General features: G+C 43.0%; 2 protein-coding genes across 6 annotated transcripts; one reads left to right on the top strand and one right to left on the bottom strand.

Annotated features, from left to right (window-relative positions):
* Positions 1 to 451: 451 nt before the first annotated feature.
* tmem68 (transmembrane protein 68) lies at positions 452 to 5346 on the bottom strand. Of its 5 annotated transcripts, XM_010891367.4 has the most exons (8): positions 5255 to 5346; positions 4746 to 4805; positions 4128 to 4522; positions 2375 to 2542; positions 1848 to 2041; positions 1566 to 1626; positions 1340 to 1479; positions 452 to 1237 (listed from the first exon to the last, which is right to left on the bottom strand). In XM_010891367.4, exons 3-8 carry the CDS (start codon positions 4450 to 4452, stop codon positions 1133 to 1135), a joined length of 993 nt encoding a protein of 330 aa, XP_010889669.1. In that variant the 5' UTR covers positions 4453 to 4522; positions 4746 to 4805; positions 5255 to 5346; the 3' UTR covers positions 452 to 1132. The 5 variants fall into 5 exon arrangements, with proteins under 5 accessions (XP_010889669.1, XP_010889670.1, XP_019901034.1 ...); XM_010891368.3 differs by lacking the exons at positions 4128 to 4522; positions 4746 to 4805; positions 5255 to 5346 and adding an exon at positions 3597 to 3615; XM_020045475.2 differs by lacking the exons at positions 4128 to 4522; positions 4746 to 4805; positions 5255 to 5346 and adding an exon at positions 3474 to 3571.
* Positions 5347 to 5354: 8 nt separating this feature from the next.
* On the top strand, positions 5355 to 18057 carry tgs1 (trimethylguanosine synthase 1). Its single transcript, XM_010891370.3, has 13 exons — positions 5355 to 5589; positions 5708 to 5772; positions 5917 to 6044; positions 6165 to 6852; positions 7835 to 7952; positions 8640 to 8726; positions 8928 to 9102; positions 10152 to 10506; positions 11874 to 12041; positions 15096 to 15239; positions 15390 to 15606; positions 15843 to 15921; positions 17633 to 18057. The coding sequence occupies exons 1-13, from the start codon at positions 5477 to 5479 to the stop codon at positions 17744 to 17746; spliced, it is 2451 nt and encodes an 816-aa protein (XP_010889672.2). The 5' UTR covers positions 5355 to 5476; the 3' UTR covers positions 17747 to 18057.
* The last annotated feature ends 2960 nt before the right edge of the window (positions 18058 to 21017 follow it).

Here is a 21017-nt window from a genome sequence, read left to right as displayed (position 1 = left end):
AATACAGAGATTTCCTTGAAGAAGTCCTGTACCCTCTGGGTGAGGTTATCAGACTGAGGTGAAGATTTATCTTTTCAAGGACAATAACGACCCAAAGTACACAACCAAGACAAAGCTGGATTGACTTTGGGACAAGTCTGTGAATTATAATTGCAGAATGAGACCCTACACTATTCAGAACTACTTGTCTGTGTAGAATTAATAGCAACCAGAAAGGTTACAGAGGTATTTTGCTTGTCTCTTGACGCTCACATTTGTTCATGAATGTGCTGGAGAAGATGACATGTCTTAGCCACGCTTCTGGAAGAGAGGATGCATCTTCACCATTTGAAAACAGAAGCTGTTTGGAATTCTGCTTCTATGGTTTATGATTTCAACTATAATATCGACATCATGGTTAGTCCCTGTATCTATCTTATATACACATATGTATATACACACACACATTACCAGTAAAAACTTTGGACACACCCATTCACTTGATATATTTATATCTATCAATCTATGTATATACATGTGTTTATGTATGAAAGGACGTAGGAGAAGGGGTTACGGGGAGAATCGTATGTTAGTAGGACAGTTAAAATCATACATAAAACCCCTTTAAAATATTTATTCAAATCTAAAGGCTAACATTTTAAACAGTTAAAAGACTATAAAACTGCCCAGTTGCCTTCCCTGTATTGCTCCCTGTATAGCTAGTGCTATATTGTTCCATTATTTGCAGTTGTTTAGGAATGGAAAGGCCTCTTAAACTGAAATGGTTGGCAGTAGTACATTGAAAATGTTGTGCAAATCAATAGTGTCCTGAAACTATACTGTACACAAACATGCAGAAATAGAAAAGAATGAAATACAGTTTCTTCAATAACCACATTTGAAAATAACCAACTATAATTATAATTGTACAATGTATTACACCTTCACAGTTTACCTGCAGTACCAATTGTTTAGTGCAAAACGCTCAATACAAGAAACATGAATACCAGTTAAGATAAATATCAGATACCAGTTATCCATTAACCATTCAATTGATCCCAAGATGATGATGATATTGGTAGGTAACAATTTGAATTAAAACGTACTCCTTCATGTAACAGACAATATTATTCATTAAAGATATACAAAAAAGCTATTTTTCTTTATGTCTGCAGTGAAATCGCTCCAGTAATGCTCTTAGGACATTCCCAGGAATTATTTGGTGTCTATCAATGAGTGCTTGAACAGCTTGCTTGGTCTGCAATCAGAAATAAATGTTAAGGGATATTCTCTCTCATAATACCTTCCCCAACTAACCCTGTAACAGCAAAATATGTATCACATTTGCACACTTGCTTACCTTTTCCGCTAATTCAGCTGCACTAATGTTAGGATCGTATGGGATCGGGTCTCCAAGGTAAGTACGAAATTTCACAGGAAAACCCCCATAGACAGGGGCCATTGGTACACGGAACTTCTCATAGGACCATCTGAAAAACCCTGAGAAATGTCCAATGTCCATGTTAATGTATTCACTACAATAAAGCAGAAATAATACAGATTAATAAAATTAATAGTAATCTTACTTAAATTTCCAAGAGATCGGAATCCTTCCCTGACGTTTTTAGTAAACATTGGAATTATTGGCTGAAAAATTTAAAGAAAATATTCAATATTCAAGAGGATTCTGAATAAAGTTAGGTTCTTGTTAGAAAGTATTGATTGATTTTTTTGACTGTCTGTGCCCAAATTGGACCCTTTTCTGTATATATGGCCCCAGCACCCATAGGGGTTTGTTCAGAACTGTGCACTATTTGAGGAACAGGGCCTCATTTGGGGTACACCCAAAAACAAAGAACAATACGTACCACTTTAGAATCAATAGCCACTTGTGCGAAACCCTTTCTCTTTCCCCACAACAGCGGATAGGTCTCATCACTGAGAAGGGCCTCCCTCACGCCTCCAGGTGAGATGCCCAGGAGGTGGCCACTCTTCAGTGCCTTCACACACTCCTCCTGTGGTCCATGGATCACACTGAACACCTCCAACAGCAGCTTGAACCCTGCAGAGAACAATACAATCCCATGCCTTTAGCGTCTTGTGTAGAAAAGGATAAGCGGGTCAATTCTATTTCCAGTGGACAAATTAACTCAGACTGGCTTCTGACTTCTATAAAAACCTAAAACTACTTCAAAGACTGACCTCAACGATATGCTTTTGCTTTTCAAAATCAGAAGTGCGTGGGCATTGGAAGAATATTCTACATAAAGTTTGAATGAATGCCAGTATTAGTCAGCTTGAGGCTACAAGTATAGACATTATACTGTCCAGCTGCGTACAGAGGGCACTAAATAAAACTTGTACTTTTTGAAGTTGTACTATTTGAAGTTCTTACCTGGAACTTTGAACAGAAAGTGATCAGCGACGGAGTGGACAATCCGTCCCTTCTGAATGATGACATTTGCCAGGAAGTAATAATAGTCGATTGGGATAGCCCCGTGATAGTACACTATAAGAGCTGCACCTTTATTGGGAATCTTCTCCATACCATGGATTTCATATCCTGTAAAAAAAAAAAAATAATCACAGATTTACATTTACATTGGCAATAGTCATTGTCCTCCACAATAAAATCAGGACAGGGACTACATACGACCCCTCTATATTAACGTATATGACACGTACGATGTGTGTAATACTACAGGGCGGAACTTGACAAAGCCTGTGAGAAAAATGTGACTTGGTACAGAGCATTTACAAAAATTTTGGGGTCACTTAAAAGTTTCAATTATTTAGAAAGAAAAGCACGTCTTTTTCCATTAAAACATAAAATTGATCAGAAATACAGAGTAGACTGGTAATGCTGTAAATGACTACTCAAGCTCGAAATGGCTGATTTTCTATGGAATATCTACATAGGCATACAGAGACACATTATCAGCAACCATCACTCCTGTGTTCCAACGGCACGTTGTGTTGCTAATCCAAGTAAATCATTTTAAAAAGCTAATTGATCATTAGAAAACCCTTTCACAATTATGTTAGCACAGCTGAAATCTGTTGTGCTGATTAAAGAAGCAATGAAACTGGCCTTCTGTAGACTTATTCAGTATAATCAGCATTAGCGTTTGCGGGTTCGATTACAGGTTCAAAACGTCCAGAAATAAATAACTTTCTTCTGAAATCTGTCAGTCTATTCTTGTTCTGAGAAATGAAGACTAAACCATGCGGGAAATTCCCAAGAAACTGAAAATCTCATACAACGTTGTGTAGTACTCCCTCAACAGAACAGCGCAAACTGGATCTAACCAGAACAGAAAGAGGAGTGGGACAGTGAAGAGGCGACTCCAGGACGCTGGCCTTCTAGGCAGTGTTGCAAAGAAAAAGCCATATCTCAGACTGGCCAATAAAAACAAAAGATGAAGATGGGCAAAAGCACACAGACCCTGGGCAGAGGAAGAACTCTGTCTAGAAGGACATCATCCCAAACTCACCTCTTCACTGTTGGCAATGAGTCTGGTTTTTTCTGGGTACTATTTAATGAAGCTGCCTCCCAATCCTCTTTCTCTTCTGGTTAGAGACAGTTTGTGCTGTTCTGTGAAGGGAGTACTATGTACCATTGTAGAAGATCTTCAGTTTCTTGGCAATTTCTTGCATGGAATTGTCTTAATTTCTCAGAACAAGAATGGACTGATAGATTTCAGGTGTTATTTGTTTCTGGCCATTTTGAGCCTGTGATCGAACCCACAATTGCTGATGCTCCAGATACTCAACTAGACTAAAGGCCAGTTTTATAACTTTTTTAATCAGAAGAACAGTTTTCAGCTGTGCTAACATAATTGCAAAAGGGGTTTCTAATGATCAATTAGCCTTTTAAAATGATGAACTTGGGTTAGCAAACAACGTGCCACAGAACACAGGAGGGTTGGAAGCTGATAATGGGCCTCTGTAGATATTTCATTGAAAATCTGCTGTTTCCAGTAACAATTGTCATTTACGATATTAACAATGTCTACACTGTATTTCTGATCAATTTAATGTTATTTTAATGGTCAATGTGCTTTTCTTTCAAAAACAAGGACATTTCTAAGTGACCCCAAATGTTGTTATTGTAGTGTATGTAGATAAATAAATGTATATACAAATACCATGCCATATGAACCCATGGCCATCCCACAAAGTTGCCAGCGTTTTTCTAGCACCATCCCACAGGTTGTTGGAGTAGGCCTCCCTGAGCTGGTTCTTGTGCTTGTACACATGGAGGAAGAGGATGGAGAGGTACAGGAGGATCACAATGAGGAAGGGTAAGATAAAGACGACAACCAGAGGGGTAAAAACCCAGGCCAGGTACTCCAGATAGCTCAGATAAACTTCCACAGGTCCTATTCCCGACCATTCTTCAAATGCATGAAAGATGCAGACCACAAAATATGCTCCATCACCAAATAGGCAGGACTGGTTCCCATTTGACATACTGCCACACAGTTAGCCTCTTTCAAGGGAAGCCAAGTGGAATGACCATACCATCTGCCAATGGACAGACCTGGAGTATAGAATAGAACACATTATTTTCAATGCGGTCCAATACATATCAACATTTGTTCTGTGAAGGTACAGGAATCCCCATGCTGAATTCAGATTCACAGGGCAAACATATTTTTAAATTGAAAATGGTTGTCGATAGAAAATTGCCATTCATTGCTGTATACACAGTATCTAGTATTGACAACATCACTTAATTAAAAAGCATAACATTTTTCACAAACCTTTTTTCTTCCAGTGTAAATAGTACTGAGGAGAGATCATACCAGGCTCATATGAAAAACCTGAAACATTAAAAAGTAAGCCATTCACACAATGTTGACAGATCCAACTAGCCTGTTAAAGCCTCTACTGTATTGTACACCATTAGAGCTCCAGTTGTGACGTTACCGAGTCTGCCAAGTGTTGTTAGCTAAAGTCTGACAGCTCTGTGTGACACTACTCACTACTACGCTCCATGCTAACGGTTTCAAATGCATCTAATACTGAACAAGCGGTTCATTTTCAAGGATCCGAAATTCCCTGGAGTAGCAAGCCAAAGCTAATTTACGCATCTACCGTAATTGCAGGTTAGCTAGCTAGCTAGTGCGCTTGAGAGGTAATTGAATGAAATGACCTTAACTAGCATTTACACGAGCAAAAAGCTAGGAAAAGCTACTGCATAATACATTTAAAGCGACGAATATTACGTATATAACTTTATAATATTTTACTATGATAATTATCTACATACATTTTCATCCCTGGTTTGATCCTTAACGTTTGTTTGTCGAGAGGGTAAGATGCCTGATTTATTTTTTTCCTGGTTCACCCGGTTCCTTATTCATGTAACACAACCAGAAACGACCCACATCGGAGACAAAACGTGTGTCTGGATGAACTGAGCAGTGGAAGAGCATTTCTTGTTTACATTTTTTAACTAGCTAACTTTAGCTAGTTAACAAGTGTAAACAACATGATGATTGATTATGGAAAATGGAATGTGGTTGCCGACATTATTTTTAGTCAAAGGTACTTGACTGGAGATGATGGAAGGATACACTGCTTGTGTTCGAGAGCTTTCGTGCAGTAAGTGAGCTACCTAGCTAGCTAAGTTAGCTAGCTTCAACTACAACACACAATGTCAACTGTGTTACACTTTTTTTACTTGTGTGACTGTCCTCTTTTTCTACCCGTGTGCAACTAGGGATCGTGAGTTGTACAGGTCGGACCGTAAAGCCATCTCTGACCTAACAGAAAGTGGGTTTCAAGGTATTACAGGCTTCCATTACGTACATTCTTATGTTTGTACATAACCGAATCCCAATAATTGACATTGCATACTCTGCATACTTTTTCACATACTTGAACTACCTAAAGGTGTGCCTTTAACTCTACCTATTGTTCCATTGTCAGAGGCAGCCATTGAACAGGCAGAGGATGAAGAGTCGGAGGAGGATGGACCGATTAATGAAGAAGCCCAGCTTATGGTCAGCATGGGACTGCCTGTGGAGTTCATAAGCTCCTCTGCACAGAGGAGAGTTGTAAGTACTGAGACAAAAACATTGCTTATATGTCTGTCCTTCAACGTAAGGGTACACCTTAAAGAAACATAAGTCCTGTTGCTTCAAAGCTCACCCAGTGTTTCCGTGTGTCATTCCAAGGGGAAAAGGTTAAGGAGGAACAAGGCCAACCACTGGGAAGCTGCCCCTGAGATCCTAGATGAAGACCATCCACAATCATTCCAGGCAAAAAATGATGATCCTTGCGTTGAAAGCACCGTGCCAGCATTCGATTGTTTGGATCTCAGTGAGGGGCCGGAGGGTACAGCAGAACCTCCGCCCCCGCAGAGCCAGGACGGTTGGGAAGGCTACTGGAGCCAGCAGGGAGAGGGCCTGTTGTGGCAGGGCTGGTTGGAGAAGCATCCTCAGTCCTCCAGCCACCCAGTCGAGCCACCGTGGGACTGCCCAGACACTAGGAAGGCATGGGAGCAACACTCCAGGGACACCTACCTCTATTACTGGGAGCAGTTCAGTTACTGGTCAGCCCAAGGCTGGACCGCAGAATGCACCAGTAGTGCGTCCTTTGAAACGGGTGAGTCTGGGCATGCCGGTGAAACGGAGGGAGGGGACCTGCTGCAGTCTCCCTGTCTTGAAGCGCGGGAGTCGGAGGCGTGCACCAGTGACGTGGTCGACCTGCTCGGGCAGATCAGCCTCCTGTCAGGCGGAGCTGGTTCGCGTGATTTGAATGGGCAGCAACCGGGCCATGTCTACGGAAATGACCCTGAACCTTGCGATGGCGGTAATCGCAAAAGAGCTTCCTCCTCAAACACCAAGTGCACTGAATCAACAGGTGACCACGCCCCGTCCACCTCCCACTTGTATCCAGTAGATTTTAGGCAAATTCACTTCTATTGATTTGATGGCCAAAGCATTCTAGAGCTCAAATTAGTGTTCATATTTCCTTTTTTCTGGGTTTTATATTTGTATATCAGTTAAGGATTTGAGGATAAAGGATTACATTATTTTTGTTATCAGTTGCAATCAAGATTTAGCCAAGATTGTACTTCTCTTTTAACCTTACACATTGCGCAATTACGTTAAAGACAACATATTTTTTGTCAAATGGTCACCTCCGGGATGAGTTCTAGCAGCCTTTCATCTCCTGGTCCAATGCTTTTAACTGCGAGGCCACGTGTCGGGGAATAGGTTGGAGGAGAGGGTATGTTACAATTATATTAGGATTTGAACCCATGCTGGTGAAAACAATGTATGTTTCCTGGGGGCAGCGATTTGGACTGCAAAGCAAAACCACCACTCTAAAAGGATTCTTTATAGCACCTAATACCATTTGTCTATCAGGCTGCCCAATAATCTGAAAACCTATATTTTTCAAACCTATTGCAGTTATTATAATTCACAGCTATTTCCTGAACCATGGTTTTGATCCTGTCTTGAATAATATATACATTATACTATCAAAGGATGCGTTCCTTTGAATGGAAGGACCATGTGACACCAACCTTTGCATTTTTAATGGTTCCTGTCAGAGAGCGGAGGCCCATTGCCGGGCTCAACGGCAGTCTACTCTCTGTGGCTCTGTAGGGTCGGACGGATGCTCATGAAAAATGGGACTTTCCCATTCCCAGCCCAACTCAAAGCTGACCTCATTCATAATGCATGGTTTCTCTGTTTTGTCTTGGCGCAGTTGTTTTACAGCACATGCCAGGGGGTGTCAACAATGCTGTTTTCCCTGTTGTGTCCTACTGTTCAGAAATCATCCATGTTGAATCCTTTGTTGAAGGGAAGAACGGATGTCATCTTTCCCCCTTCAGGTTCCACACAGATTGGGTGTCCCCAGAAAAACACCAAGGGATTAGGTGAGCGTAGAGCATCTAATAGTGACGATGATGGCGATGACCCTGATAGAAGAGTCCTTAAAGTTAAGCGAAGGTAAGATGAGTGGTTACATTTACATTGCATTGCTGTTTCTAATCCCCCGGCATGTAAAAAGGCAGTTTTGTGGCCTTGAGCGAGGCACTTTGAGTAAGAGCTTTGAATAAGACCATCTACTAAATCACTCAAATGTAAGCATTTAGCAAACACTTTGAACTGTTTTAGGTTGCTGTGCTTAGTTCCTTCTGCTTGCATAGTGATGCTAAACCTTTCTGTTGGTGTTAGATGTTATTCTGTTCATGTGTCTTCCGTAGCCTGCCTCCTGACAGGGATCGACATACCTTTACAAATTCTTGGCTATGATGCCGTGAATGTAAAAGTGACAGCAAGGGGAAAGCGTGAATGAACACGCTTATTATCCGTCTTTTATATTCCCGTTTGATCCGAGGAGATGCCCGTGTCATAGATTTTGGAGAATCTGGGATAAAGAGTATGGATTCTGTAGATCATAGATGTAAACCTTTTCACATCAAGTTATTTCAAACAAACTTAGGAAATTATATAGCTTCCCTGGGATTTCTACAACAATCATTTGCAAAACTCTTCAATTTCCTTTGTTGATTTTGTTTTTCCTTACCATTTTCTGCTGCGGCTGTTGCACTGACTTTGTTCAATCATTGTGATGGTTTGTAAGGCTAATGCTGTCCATTGATCTATGGTGTACTGATCTATTGATCGACACAGTCATGAACTGGATTTGGAGGAGAACCCTCAGATGTCGGCCGACGAAGCCTGGGATAAACTGGGCTTAAAGCGCAGCCATGACCCCATGTAAGTCTGCATCACTACATCAGGCCACGGAGGTGTCCCAAATGGAACCAAGAGCCCTATCTAGTGCCCTTCTGGACAACAGTAGGGCGCTGAATAGGGACTGACGTTGCCTGTTTCGGACCAAGTTATTCTGTATGTACTGTTTGGTTAGACGGTCCTCTTCATTAAATGTCAATCTTTTGTTTTGTTGTGATGGATTAGGTTTGAGAGTGTGCTAAAGTTTAAGCCCCTCCCCGGTGACCGGCATGCTGGGAAGGCTGGGCGGAATACGATGAAGCGCGGAAGTGGGAGAGCAGCTTGTCACATCAACAAGCACACCTTCTTCACCGAGGAGGACGATGGAGCAGAGCCCAAGATTAGCAAGACCCTTCACAAAGTAAGTCCCAACATTTTACTGCTTCTTTTTCCCACGAAGGCAATCCGTCCGGATGGCAAAGCGAAACAGAGGCTCCCGGATTTTAGTACCGCCCATTACTCAATTAGCCCGGGCAGGTCTGTGCGTTGAAGACGGATTACTCTGAGGGATAGAAGTCCGTACTCCGTGCCATCATGTCAAACTCCGCCTCTGCCCCGGCGATCGCTCTCCTGTGGCGGAAGAGAACGGGAGAGCAGCCAAGACTTCACAGGAGCCCGTCCTGTCAGACCTGGCCTCCACTGACGTCCCACATCTCTTTATGCATGCAGCTGCTGTTTGCAGCCAACTGAATCCATTTACATTGAGCCGCCACGCCGCACCGGTCCGAGGGAAGCTGGGCCGGCACTGTTTAAAGATCAGGCATCGTGCACTCATTTGCATCAGTCACATCTGATTGGTTAGACTACCTTCGATCAGCTGATGTAGAAAGTGCCCATCGCTGGATGACCTTGAGGGAATTGTGTTCAGGTGGTGTTCAGGTGGCTCGGAATTCACAAAGATTTAGAAGCACCACAATATAGAGGCCAGGAAACGCTGGCGTTCCCTGTTTCTGGACTGTGTAGGATTGTGTTATTCTAAAGGAGTTGAAACTTGCTCATAAGTACTTCAGTCTGCACTGACTGCACTTCAATTGAAGGGAAACTTAATGACTTACTCAACCTAACAGACAATTGTAGTTCCCGCCATTGAAGTAGATATCTGTTTTACTGCCGAGCTGAGACCTAAGGTAATGTCACACAATGGGAGGACTTAAACCAGCCGAATGTGGTGGTTTTCCATTAAACTCGCTGTATGAGCTTACTGAATTGATCTTTTGGGTGAGACTTGCAGTGTTTACGGTCTGCAGTAAATACTGCGTTTTTGTCCAGCAGGCACAGCAGAGAAGACTTTAGCACCATTTGGCCCTGCGTTCAATTGTCGTCACGCTTCCCTGTTCATCCAGCCTCCATTAGTCATTCTTGTGTTTCGCACTCGATGACTCACTCGTGTGCCGTTCTGTGCGTCCTTAGGTCCAGAGTTTCTTGCAGAGGGTTCAGAAAGGGGACATGGCACGCACGGCCGTGCCAGGCGCCTCCGTCGAGCGGCCACTTGAGCCCGGGGAGCAGACGGACAGGTTCGGCCCCGCTTGTCCACGGCTTGAGGGAACGGGGGACCGGCTGGAGGAACGGGTTGGGGGGGTGAACGAAAACACAGCTGTGGAGTCAGACGCTACCGCGGCGCTACGTCCACCTTCCCATCAGAACCTCTTTACCGGAACTGAGGAGGAGGAGGAGGAGGAAGAGGCGATTCAGTTCAGAAGGGAGGTGTACTCCCTAGAGATACCGGACTGCCTAGTTCCTGAAGCTGGTGACGATAACAATTTGGGTGAGTTTTGCCTCAATGGCTGATTTCTGACTGGGGCCTCCTTTATCAGTATTGCGTAGAAACAGACCTACATTTGTACTTAGGAACGGAGTTAAGTATGCGCGTTTGCATACTAGAAGTGGGATTTATCAAACAATCCTACGACCGTTTTACGCGCTCGGATAGGAATTCACCATTGATAAATACCACTTGGCCCCAGACTCAGTTTTCACACACGAGCATGGTTACTCTCGTGTCGAAAAGTCCGTAATTAGCCATATATGGTCAAAATCGTCCCTTCAGACTTCTGGGCATGAAATACAATGACACAACCCTACAATCGATTTGTTCCGTGTTTGACCTAAAAGTATAATGTAGGTGCTTCAGTGCGTCATGTCGTATGCATGCCATAATTATGTTTTCGCCTCGCTCTGTTGTTGCTCGCTTGACTAGTAATAAAACCTTGCTAAAGACAGTGAGGACAAATTAAGTGTCTTTAGCATTGGGAAATAAGCTGTTCTTTAAATGAGGATTCAACAGTCACCAGTAGGCCTCCCATCCCCAACAGCTCCCTCATGTAGCCTATAGAAATGCCATTATTGTGCTTCTGCAGAATGAACGAGCCATGCCTTCCACCTGCTGCCTTCACATTCAGCAGCATCTCTGTGTGGAAAGCTATTCTGTTCACTTAGTGTTGGGATGGTGCTTACGTGTCGATCTGGGTGCCGTCAATCCTCCCAATCATTATAGAAACCAATAAATGGCAAATAAGGAAATAAACTCCTCTTGACTACAACCTATTAAGCAACAGTTTGTGGAAAGTGTATGAAAACATCGTGGGTGAGATGCCAGACTGAGAATGTCATATCTTAAAGTAACAAGAATTTTCTCAGTGCACTATAATTTAACGAATGACTACTTCACTGACATGGTCTAATTTACATGAAGTGTATTATCCTGTTAAGAAACGTGTTGATAAGAAAACAATGACATTTACTATGGAAACAAATAAAAAGTCAACCATTAACTACGCTTTAGAAGCAGTTCACTTGACACTGTACGTACAAATCACTCCTTTTTTCTCAGAAATGATTGCACGCATGGTTTACACACAGATTTGTGAGCTCCCCGGTTTTAACCCAGGGCTTCTTCAAAAAATAATGTATTTTACAATTTTAGTCATTTATCAGACTCTGTTATCCAGAGCAGCTTATAGCCGGTCCATTCATCTTAAGATAGCTATGTGGAACGACCACACAACATGGTAGTGGTAAGTACTCTTCACTGCCAGCAAAAATCAACTCTGAAAAGAAGAATCTACTTTAGGGTCATTCCTATATGATTGTTATTGTTGTACAACTGAATCGTTTTGCCCTTCCTATTTCCAGAGGGTCTCGGGAAAGCTGGGAAGAAAAAGAACAAGAAGAAGACTAAGAAAAGAGGAAAATGTGGAGTGATGCCAGCTGAGATCGCAGCAGACCCTGACCTGGCTAAGTACTGGGCACAGCGCTATCGCCTCTTCTCAAGGTTCGACGAGGGCATCAAACTGGACCACGGTGATTCATAGAACATAAACACCAGGCTATTTCTTCACGCAGGTTCAAGCAAAACTAGTTAGTCGTGTCAATGTTCTAGTTTACCTTCATTTTGTTGCACGATAAAATTGGGTAAGGGACTGTAGATCCCGTTGTATTGTGTGCATCTGCAAGATCTCTGACATCGCTGGATTGATTTTTGAAGATTTTGACATTTGGGCCAATAATGATCTTGCCTAGAGATCTAGGCAATGTCAGTTGAGCAGTCTTACCACAAGTGATAACATTTGGCACACATGATCAGGGATTTGAGTCTTACCCACTCAATATCTCAAACACCTGACACAACTCAACTTGGGTAAAATCTAATTGCCTAGAGATCTACTAGTTAGTAAATTACATTAATTGGCCCCAGGGAGTGCTGCATCATTCTAGAGGCTTTAGTTTGACAGCAGCTATGATCCTCAACCTTCACTATCCATGCAGCTGACATGGAGTGTTAAATGTGATTCAGGAATGCACTTTATCCTGAAATGAAAAGGACTTGCTCAAGGTGACCAAATGTCAAGCCCTTCTCTCTGCATGAGAAACGGGTGGCTGTTATGTCCAAGGTAGAAGCTCCCATTTTGCTTCTCTTGAAGTCTTAACATGTTGTTGTCAGAGACGGGGAGAAGAGAGGGGCTAGCTTGAGCGGTGCTGGAGGATGTGGTAATTTATGCACCCAGGAGCAGGCCGGGCCCTCTCCTTTGGCTGGCTGTAAGTGCTGACGCCAGTGAAGCACACTTCACACTTCTCCCTCCCTTGTCACATGACATGACAGCAGCAAGCTTCCTTCCCATCTCCCAGCGAAGCAACTTTTTTGTAATGCTGATGTCTCCTGTCCTTTACCCCCCCACTCCGTCTCTTCAGTCCTGTCTTACGAGCCACTCCTGTCATTCTAGTACCATTTCACTGTTTAAACAAAGACGCGCTGGTTAGAGGTCAACAACTGGCAAAGATGTTTCCTGCAGCAAGGATTTGTTGTCGATTTCCAACAGAATGAGTAGATACTGGTGAGGAACTAGGAGAAACCTTGTGCTCTTGAGATACAGTCATAAAAGTAGTCAGTCATGAAAGTTTCTGCCATCCTCCAATGGATCCTTTGATTTAGTCTCTGGCTTGCATGTTAGACATTAAACGTTGAGTGGTTCTCCAACCTATTTCTGGCAAAGAGCTTATCTGTTATCATAGGGCCAATCTCTTCCTTCCTGAATCCTGGCTCTTCCTATTCTCTACAGTATCATGAGTAATAATGTTTTTAGCCTACTGTTTCCGCCTTGCTCAAATCAGAAATGTTTCACAGAGCATTTTCTATTCTGTTTGAAAACGACATCAGAGTCTTCATAACTGCTCTCTTATTCATGTCAACACGGGAGAGTCTGGATACACAGTGCCGCATGGCTGGTGCCTTCTGCAGGTTCACACCTACCCCGGTCCGATTCAAATAGTGTGAGAACTGAATGCTGATTGGCTGACCCCTTCGGTATATCCAACCAAATACCATGGGTATGACAAAAAAGACACATTTCCCCAGCTTTAACTACTAGCAATGGGGTGCCTCAGAGGTTTGTGATGTACGGCCAGCGATCTACTGCTAATAGCTGCATCTAGGCACTCTGTTGTGTTAAAGAGCAGCCCTTAGCAGTGGTGCTGCCCATGTACCATATCTCCTCTAGCATTGTCTTAATTAAACACAGGGGAAAGACTCTGAATGTGGTTGATACAGCTTCGTCACAGGTAGCAGTGCCTGGTTCCTGACAGAGAGCAGCTTGTGAAGGGTGATAGTTTAGCCTTCTGAGTCATTCTGTTTGGTTTTAGTCCTTCGGAAAATCCATAGACATGATTTACTTCAAGATCATTTTCGGAATGTGTTGTTCATTGACATTTGCCCATTGACTGAGTTCACAATGGAGTAGTAGGGTCCTGTGTATCTCATTTTGTGTTTGGTGCTTGGAACCTAGTGGTTGTGTGGGTTCGATTCCCATGGGGGAAACACTGAGTAATATGTAAATGTATGCACTCTCCACTCTGAGTCTCTCTGGCAGGAGCAACTGTTAAATAACTCAATTATTAGTTGAATTAATGAGCTGGATATTTTGTTTGGAGCCTACCTTGATTGCTGGTAAAGTTAGCATTGAGAAGGCTGTCCTTTCTCCCGGTTGGTTTTAGTCCGAATGGAGAGGAAGATTTAAGAGTGTAAGGAGACGTGAGGCACAGGAATAGTAGAGTGCACCCCCATCAGTGTTTGCCTTAGCAGGTGTTCATTCTCTGTGGATGCTGTGAAAACAAGTAGAAGAACTGAAAACAGAGATGGCTGCTAGAGAATAAGCCAGATGGTGTAGGTCCCTGAGGGGAGATGAGAGGACATGGTCTACGAAGCGTCCTGGCCTTTCCCAAGTCTTTCCAAGTGTGATATCCACAGTATACGTCAGGACTTTCCATGTACTTCTATGGTTTATTCATTGTTAGGTCTATACTTAGTGTTGGAAAATACCCTAGATATGGTATTTCAGTTCCAGCAGAGATGGAACACATTCCCTCATGTTTTTATTTTTTTTATTTTGGTGAAGCAGCACTTGATGAGGCTATAAAGAAATAAGTGCAATAAATTTAATAGGACATTTTTGGAATACAAGCAGATGTTAATTAATTCCGTAATTGCACAAAAGATTGACTTAAATATGCAAGGCAATTTTTGAATAAAACAGTTTTGACAGTTGCCTGCCATCTGGTGGCTATGCCATGTGTCTACAACAGAGGTGTCAACATTATTTTGACCTAGAGGGATAATCTTTTTTCTACCTCACTGGCTTTTATTTTAGAGATCATTAGCAAGCTGAACATGGATCAGAAACATTTCCAATCTAGGTATCATTTCTACACAGAGTTTCTATCTCAGCAACAAAAAAAAGTTCTACATTATAATGCGTTATGTTCATTAAATGTCTTTAATTTAGTCAAATAATACTTTAAATGAGAAATCTATCTTTCTATTCAGTTTTGTAAATCCTTTTACGCCTGGTTTTGTCTGTACAGAGGGCTGGTTCTCTGTCACCCCAGAGAAGATAGCAGAGCACATTGCACTGAGAGTCCAGGAGAGTTTCCACTCTGAACTCATCATAGACGCCTTCTGTGGCGTCGGAGGAAATGCAATCCAGTTCGCCCTGACTGGAAAGAGAGGTATGTAGGCATCCTGTTTGAGCCAAGACTCAAGGCACCATTGATTTGAACTCATCCGTACGGTAACAGCATTTGCCTTTCTGAACTGGCCAAGGATGACACCGTTCATAACGTGCCGATATGTTATCCTGCCCTGCTCCGCCCATGCAGTGCTGGCGATTGACATCGACCCGGTGCGCCTGGCCCTGGCCCAGCACAACGCTCGCGTCTACAACGTGGCTGAGCGCATCGACTTTGTGCAGGGAGACTTCCTGCGGCTGGCACCGCGTCTGCAGGCGGATGTGGTCTTCCTCAGCCCCCCCTGGGGTGGCCCCGACTACCTCAGCGCAGACGTGTTCGATATCGAGACCATGATGGCTCCAGATGGATATCCTTTCATTCCCCTCGGCGAGGCTGCAGCGCAGCTATTAGATTCGGGCAACAGGCCAGACGACTTCCCTCAGGCCAAGAGGAGAGTCTGGGGGAGGCAGAGGGGCCGAGCGAGGTGGCAGCTGGCTAACGGGGGGCGGGACTTAAAAGAGTTGGCTTTTGTGGGTTTCTAGTGCTTGGAAATGTTTCAGTGCCTGCTGAGGTGTACTTTTGTTATCCCTTAACTGTTAATACTTTTGAAATTTTCAGGTTGTCCAAAATGATATCCAGTAATATTGTGTACTTCCTCCCAAGAAACGCTGACATGGATCAAGTAGGTTCATAATTTTTATGGACAAATGCTAAGTGGCTTGTTGTTTTTGCTTTCAAGTCGTTTCAATTTGCTGTCGTGTAGGCGTGCTATTTCTACCTATCAACAATTTCTTCCCAGGACATTCTTGTAGATGTCAATGTTTCAGTGGACATGAGACTTAACGTAGATCCTAGGAATGCAGGACTCCAAAATGGCCTGATGAATCAGTCTCATAATCTAGTAGAGTGAAGCAGCATCCTAATCATCCCCCTTCCCCCACCTGCCCTATTCCCATCACGCAGTTGGAGTCATCGTGTTGGTTACAGCCGCTTCCCACTATTTGATAGATCCAAGCGGTACATGGTAATGCAGGACGTCTTCCTGCTTGCTGAGCCTTTTCTCCCGAGCCTGTTTTTGGGAATACCCGTACGTGCCTCTCGTTTAGATGGCTCTCCGCTATCCTGTGGCCTGGGGCGGTACGTTCCCACTGTCAGATCACAGGCTCCTGGAGCCTGGAGAGGCCACATACCTCATTAATATTTCATGAAGCCCTCGTCATGTATGTTGTAAGCAGTCCCAGCGAAGCAGACCATCACCTGTTTGGTAACGCCCGTTGACCTAGTTACTTATTCAGTAGTAGATCTGAAAACTCTCACTGCAAATCTACTACTAATGTTAGTACAAAGTGTAATCCACTTTGGGAGCTCTTATAAGAAGATGAATGGTACACTGAGTTTTAAAGGAATGATATAAATGAAAGGTGCCCAGGCCCATCTGTTGGTGTATTAAATCCAGTAAATGACATATTTCATAGGTCTGCATCGGTGGCTGAATTGGGATTAAAAACCAAAGGTGTTTTGATCCTCAAGGACACGCCCTTCTCTAGAGCATTGTCTGTTTCCTTCTCTTGAACTGTGGAAGGGTGTGATTGCGGTGCTTTGAAGTAACGGATACATTATGTAGGTCAGAGTGGGGCTGTTTGGCCAACCACTTCTGTCAGACCTGGGTTATAGTCACTTTACATGTGACTGCTCGGAGGAGTGCAGGCAGAAAGAGAAATGTTGTTTGGAAGACACTTTCAACCTATTCTGTAAAGAATAGCTTTGGCAGAAGTACAAGGCTGTGCAGAAGTACTACACAACCGTAACAAACTCAATTTGTTGGAATATACGTGTATATGACATTGTAGTAAATATAAAGAAACATTAAAACAACAAAAACATATTTATTTTAAATAAATGCTTTTTTTAGTGGCACTCTTTAGAACCAAGCACTGAAGCAATTTGCTTTGCAGGATTGGTATGGTGTTCAGGGAGTCCTGTGGTAAATTCTTCTGGCAGGATTTGCCATGACTCTTCTTTTTTCTTTTACTGTGTTTTATTTAACCCTAACCCTAACTTGCCCAGGGTCCTCAAATGTCTTGAAACAATCTCACAAGATTTACCTCAACAGACATTATTGTTCATTTGTATAATGTTTTTTCATGTTTATTTGTGTTTATTCTAATATTATATATTTTGCAAGCAAATGAACACTCAACACCCAGGTGAATAGCTTTACATAAATGTCTCAAATGGCCTAAGACCTTTGCACAGTACTCTACAAACATACGTATTACATAAGGTTTTTAATTCAACTTATGAATTAAATGAATTGACAGTATTATCAAGGTGCTGATGTGTTTTGAATGTCCATGTCTATGACTGAAATGAACAATGTTCTTGTGTTCCAGATCGCTTCTCTTGCTGGGCCTGGTGGGAGAGTAGAAGTTGAGCAGAATTTTCTCAATAACAAGTTGAAGACCATAACAGCATATTTTGGCAATCTGGTTAAGTCGGGTCACTAGTTTGAAATGGCCCACTGTTAATCATGATGTCCTTTTCAGAGCTCAGTTGTTTTAGTGTTAAACAGGTTTGCCATGTAATGTTGTTTTTACGTTTTGATGTTATGTATCCAGTCTGATCTCTAACTTTCTTCCAAATGAATACTGATCCATACATGTTGGTATCCTTGAATTGTCTGAGGGAGTAGAGTTTCATTTTCAAACTGTCTCTCTTTAATATTTTACCAATGTGGTATGTTTTATTGTTTTTATTTCCCCAAAACAAATGTTCTTGCATTGTCTATTTTTGTATTAAAGCTAACCATCCCATCTTACCTTGTCCAGCTCTCAACATTGGTGTGGAAATATGTTTCTGTTCATGTTAGCCACACACAGTGTTATTAGAGTTAAGCCAGCCTGCCCAGTAAAGACCTGCTCCCGTTGGCCTGTCGGTCCCAGAGTGACGAGTCCACAGATGGGTCTCTTTCTCTGTCAGTGAGCTCCGAAACCGGCTGGACAGCCCCCTGCAGCTCGGCACTGATCAAACAGACGCGACAGTTGAGCTCCATTGACTCAACTTGAGTTGAGCTGATGTCTTGAGGTCCTAGGAGCTCTGTCTCCATCACAGTAATAGCAATGTCTGGGCCTGCCTACAGAATGTCAATAACTATATTATTTCACCCAATCAGATGGGTCCTTCTTGGAATATGGTGGCATTCAGGGAAAAGGAATCCTTTCTATAGATTACCTACATGTTGCGGTTTGGTATAAGTAATTTAGTGATTGTCACGGAAACATCAAAGTAGATATGATTTATTCTAAAACTGTGTACCCAACTTTTACAACCTTACTTTTTGAAGCCAAATGTTAGTTTTGATTTAATCCAAAATTATTAAGTCAACACTAAGCATTACGTGCTGTAAGAATCAATAACTAATTCTAGTTTTGATTTGATGGAGCCTGTATAACTACCCCAGAGGGAGTGTAGTCAATTTCCTAATGAGTCTGCTCTTTTACATTCAGAAGGGGTCTGGCAAAAAAAAAAAAGTATTCTTCATTTGTATGGAATTAGTTTGCAGGAAGGAACCTATGGAGTGACAGGGTCAGGCATGACCAATGGGAATGGATCAAGAGGATCACCATGGACATGGTGAACGCTTTTTTTCAATAGCCTGTGGCACCTCTATTTGCAATGATAAGTTGGAGTAAATGTCTCCTATAGCCACAATTAATTCTCTGACATTCTTTGAAGGATTTTTGCCCACTCTCAGACAATTGAGTGAGGTTTGAGGGGAGTCTGGCATGTATTGCCCACTTCAGTTCCTGCTACAGCATATCGATTAGATTAAGGTCAGGAGTGATTTGTCCAATCCAAAACTCATCTACTTTCTCCTGAGCCATTCGTTGGTAGATCTGTTGAATGCTTTGGGCTGTTGTCTTTTTGGCCAGCTTTAGCCCCTTGACTGAAGGCCTGACGTTCTGTAAAAAAATAATCTTCTGGTTAACCTCAGATTTCATGGTTCCCTTGATGTGTAGTTGACCAAGTTGACCAAGAGAAGGGAAAGCAGCCTCAGATCTTGTCAGTTCCACCACCATGCTTGACTGATTGTAAAAGTTTCCTACTGTGGTAGGCAGTGGTGTGTTTTCACCGAACACATCGTTTTTGATTGTCACCAAAAAGGCCATTTGTCTAGAGAATGGACACCCAGAAACCTTCAGGTTTGTCCAAGTTTGGTGAAGTTAGGACAGGCAGTTTGGTTCTTTGTTAACAACAGTCTCCTTCCCAGCAACTCTTTCATGGATGCCATTTTGATTTTGTTCTTATTGTTTAACCAGGTACAGTAACCTGAAGAGAGGTTCATTTTGTTTTTCTACTACATGCATGTTTTTCTCTACACCAGCAGATGGATTTGGTAATTTTAAACCTTTTATGTCAGATAAAAAGGAGTAGTTCTGATTAAATAAGGTTTCAACAAAAGCTATAAATGCAAAAGGGCTTCACTTGCTTCCAAGCAGCACTGTACATACTATATATACACTAGCATAAGAAATAGATGATAACTTTAAACTTTAGGGTTTTTCGGCTGGATTTATACATACAGTTGTGCTCATAAGTTTGCACATCCTGGCTGAAATTGTGAAATCCTTTTATTTAAGGATAGTGATCATATGAAGCAATTTATTATCACATAGTTGTTTGGCTCTTTTTTTATTTCATAATGATAACAAAAATCACCCAAATGGCCCTGATCAAAAGTGTGCATCCCCTTGAATATTTGACTTTGTTACAGACACACAAGGTGACACACACAGGTGTAAATGGAAATTAAAGGTGAATTTCCCACACCTGTGGCTTTTTAAAATGCAATTAGTGTCTGTGTATAAATAGTCAATGAGTTTGTTAGCTATCCAATCCCTGTACGTCCAAAGTGAGAGCTGTGTTCGGGTTCTTGGTAGTAAGTCGGACTCGTTCCAGGTGGGGTTTGGCCTCCGCTAGGGCTGCGCTTTGTCACCAATCCTGTTAGTAACTTTTATGGACAGGATATCGAGGCGTAGTCGGGGTGGGGGGGGGGGGTTGCAGTTCGGTGGGCTGGGGATCTCATCGCTGCTTTTTGCAGATTATGTGGTACTGATGGCATCATCGGTCTGTGACCTTCAGCACTCACTGGACCGGTTCGCAGCCGAGTGCGAAGCGGTTGGGATGAGGATTAGCACCTCTAAATCTGAGGCCATGGTTCTCAGCAGAAAACCGAGGCATTACCCCAAGTAAAGGAGTTCAAGTATCTCGGGGTCTTGTTCGCGAGGGAGGGGACAATGGAGATTGGCCGGAGAATCAGAGCAGCGGGGACGGTATTGCATTCGCTTTACCGCACCGTTGTGACGAAAAGAGAGCTGAGCCGGAAGGCAAAGCTCTCGATATACCGGTCAATTTTCCTTCCTACCCTCACCTATGGTCATGAAGGCTGGGACAAGATCGCGAGTACAAGCGGCTGAAATGGGTTTTCTCAGAAGGGTGGCTGGCTTCTCCCTTAGGGATAGTGTGAGAAGCTCAGCCATCCGTGAGGAACTCGGAGTAGAGCCGCTGCTCTTTTGCGTCGAAAGGAGCCAGTTGAGGTGGTTCGAGCATCTGGTAAGGATGCCCCCAGGACGTCTCCCTAGGGAGGTGTTCCAGGCACGTCCAGCTGGGAGGAGACCTCAGAGTAGGCCCAGGATTAGGTGGAGAGATTATATTTCGACACTGGCCTGGGAACGCCTCGAGATCCCCCAGTCAGAGCTGGCAAATGTGGCTTGGGAA

This window comes from Esox lucius, chromosome 3 (genome assembly GCF_011004845.1).
Source record: "Esox lucius isolate fEsoLuc1 chromosome 3, fEsoLuc1.pri, whole genome shotgun sequence".
NCBI lineage: Eukaryota > Metazoa > Chordata > Actinopteri > Esociformes > Esocidae > Esox > Esox lucius.
Note: the sequence above shows the minus strand (reverse complement) of the source record. Positions and strands in the feature narration are given on the sequence as shown.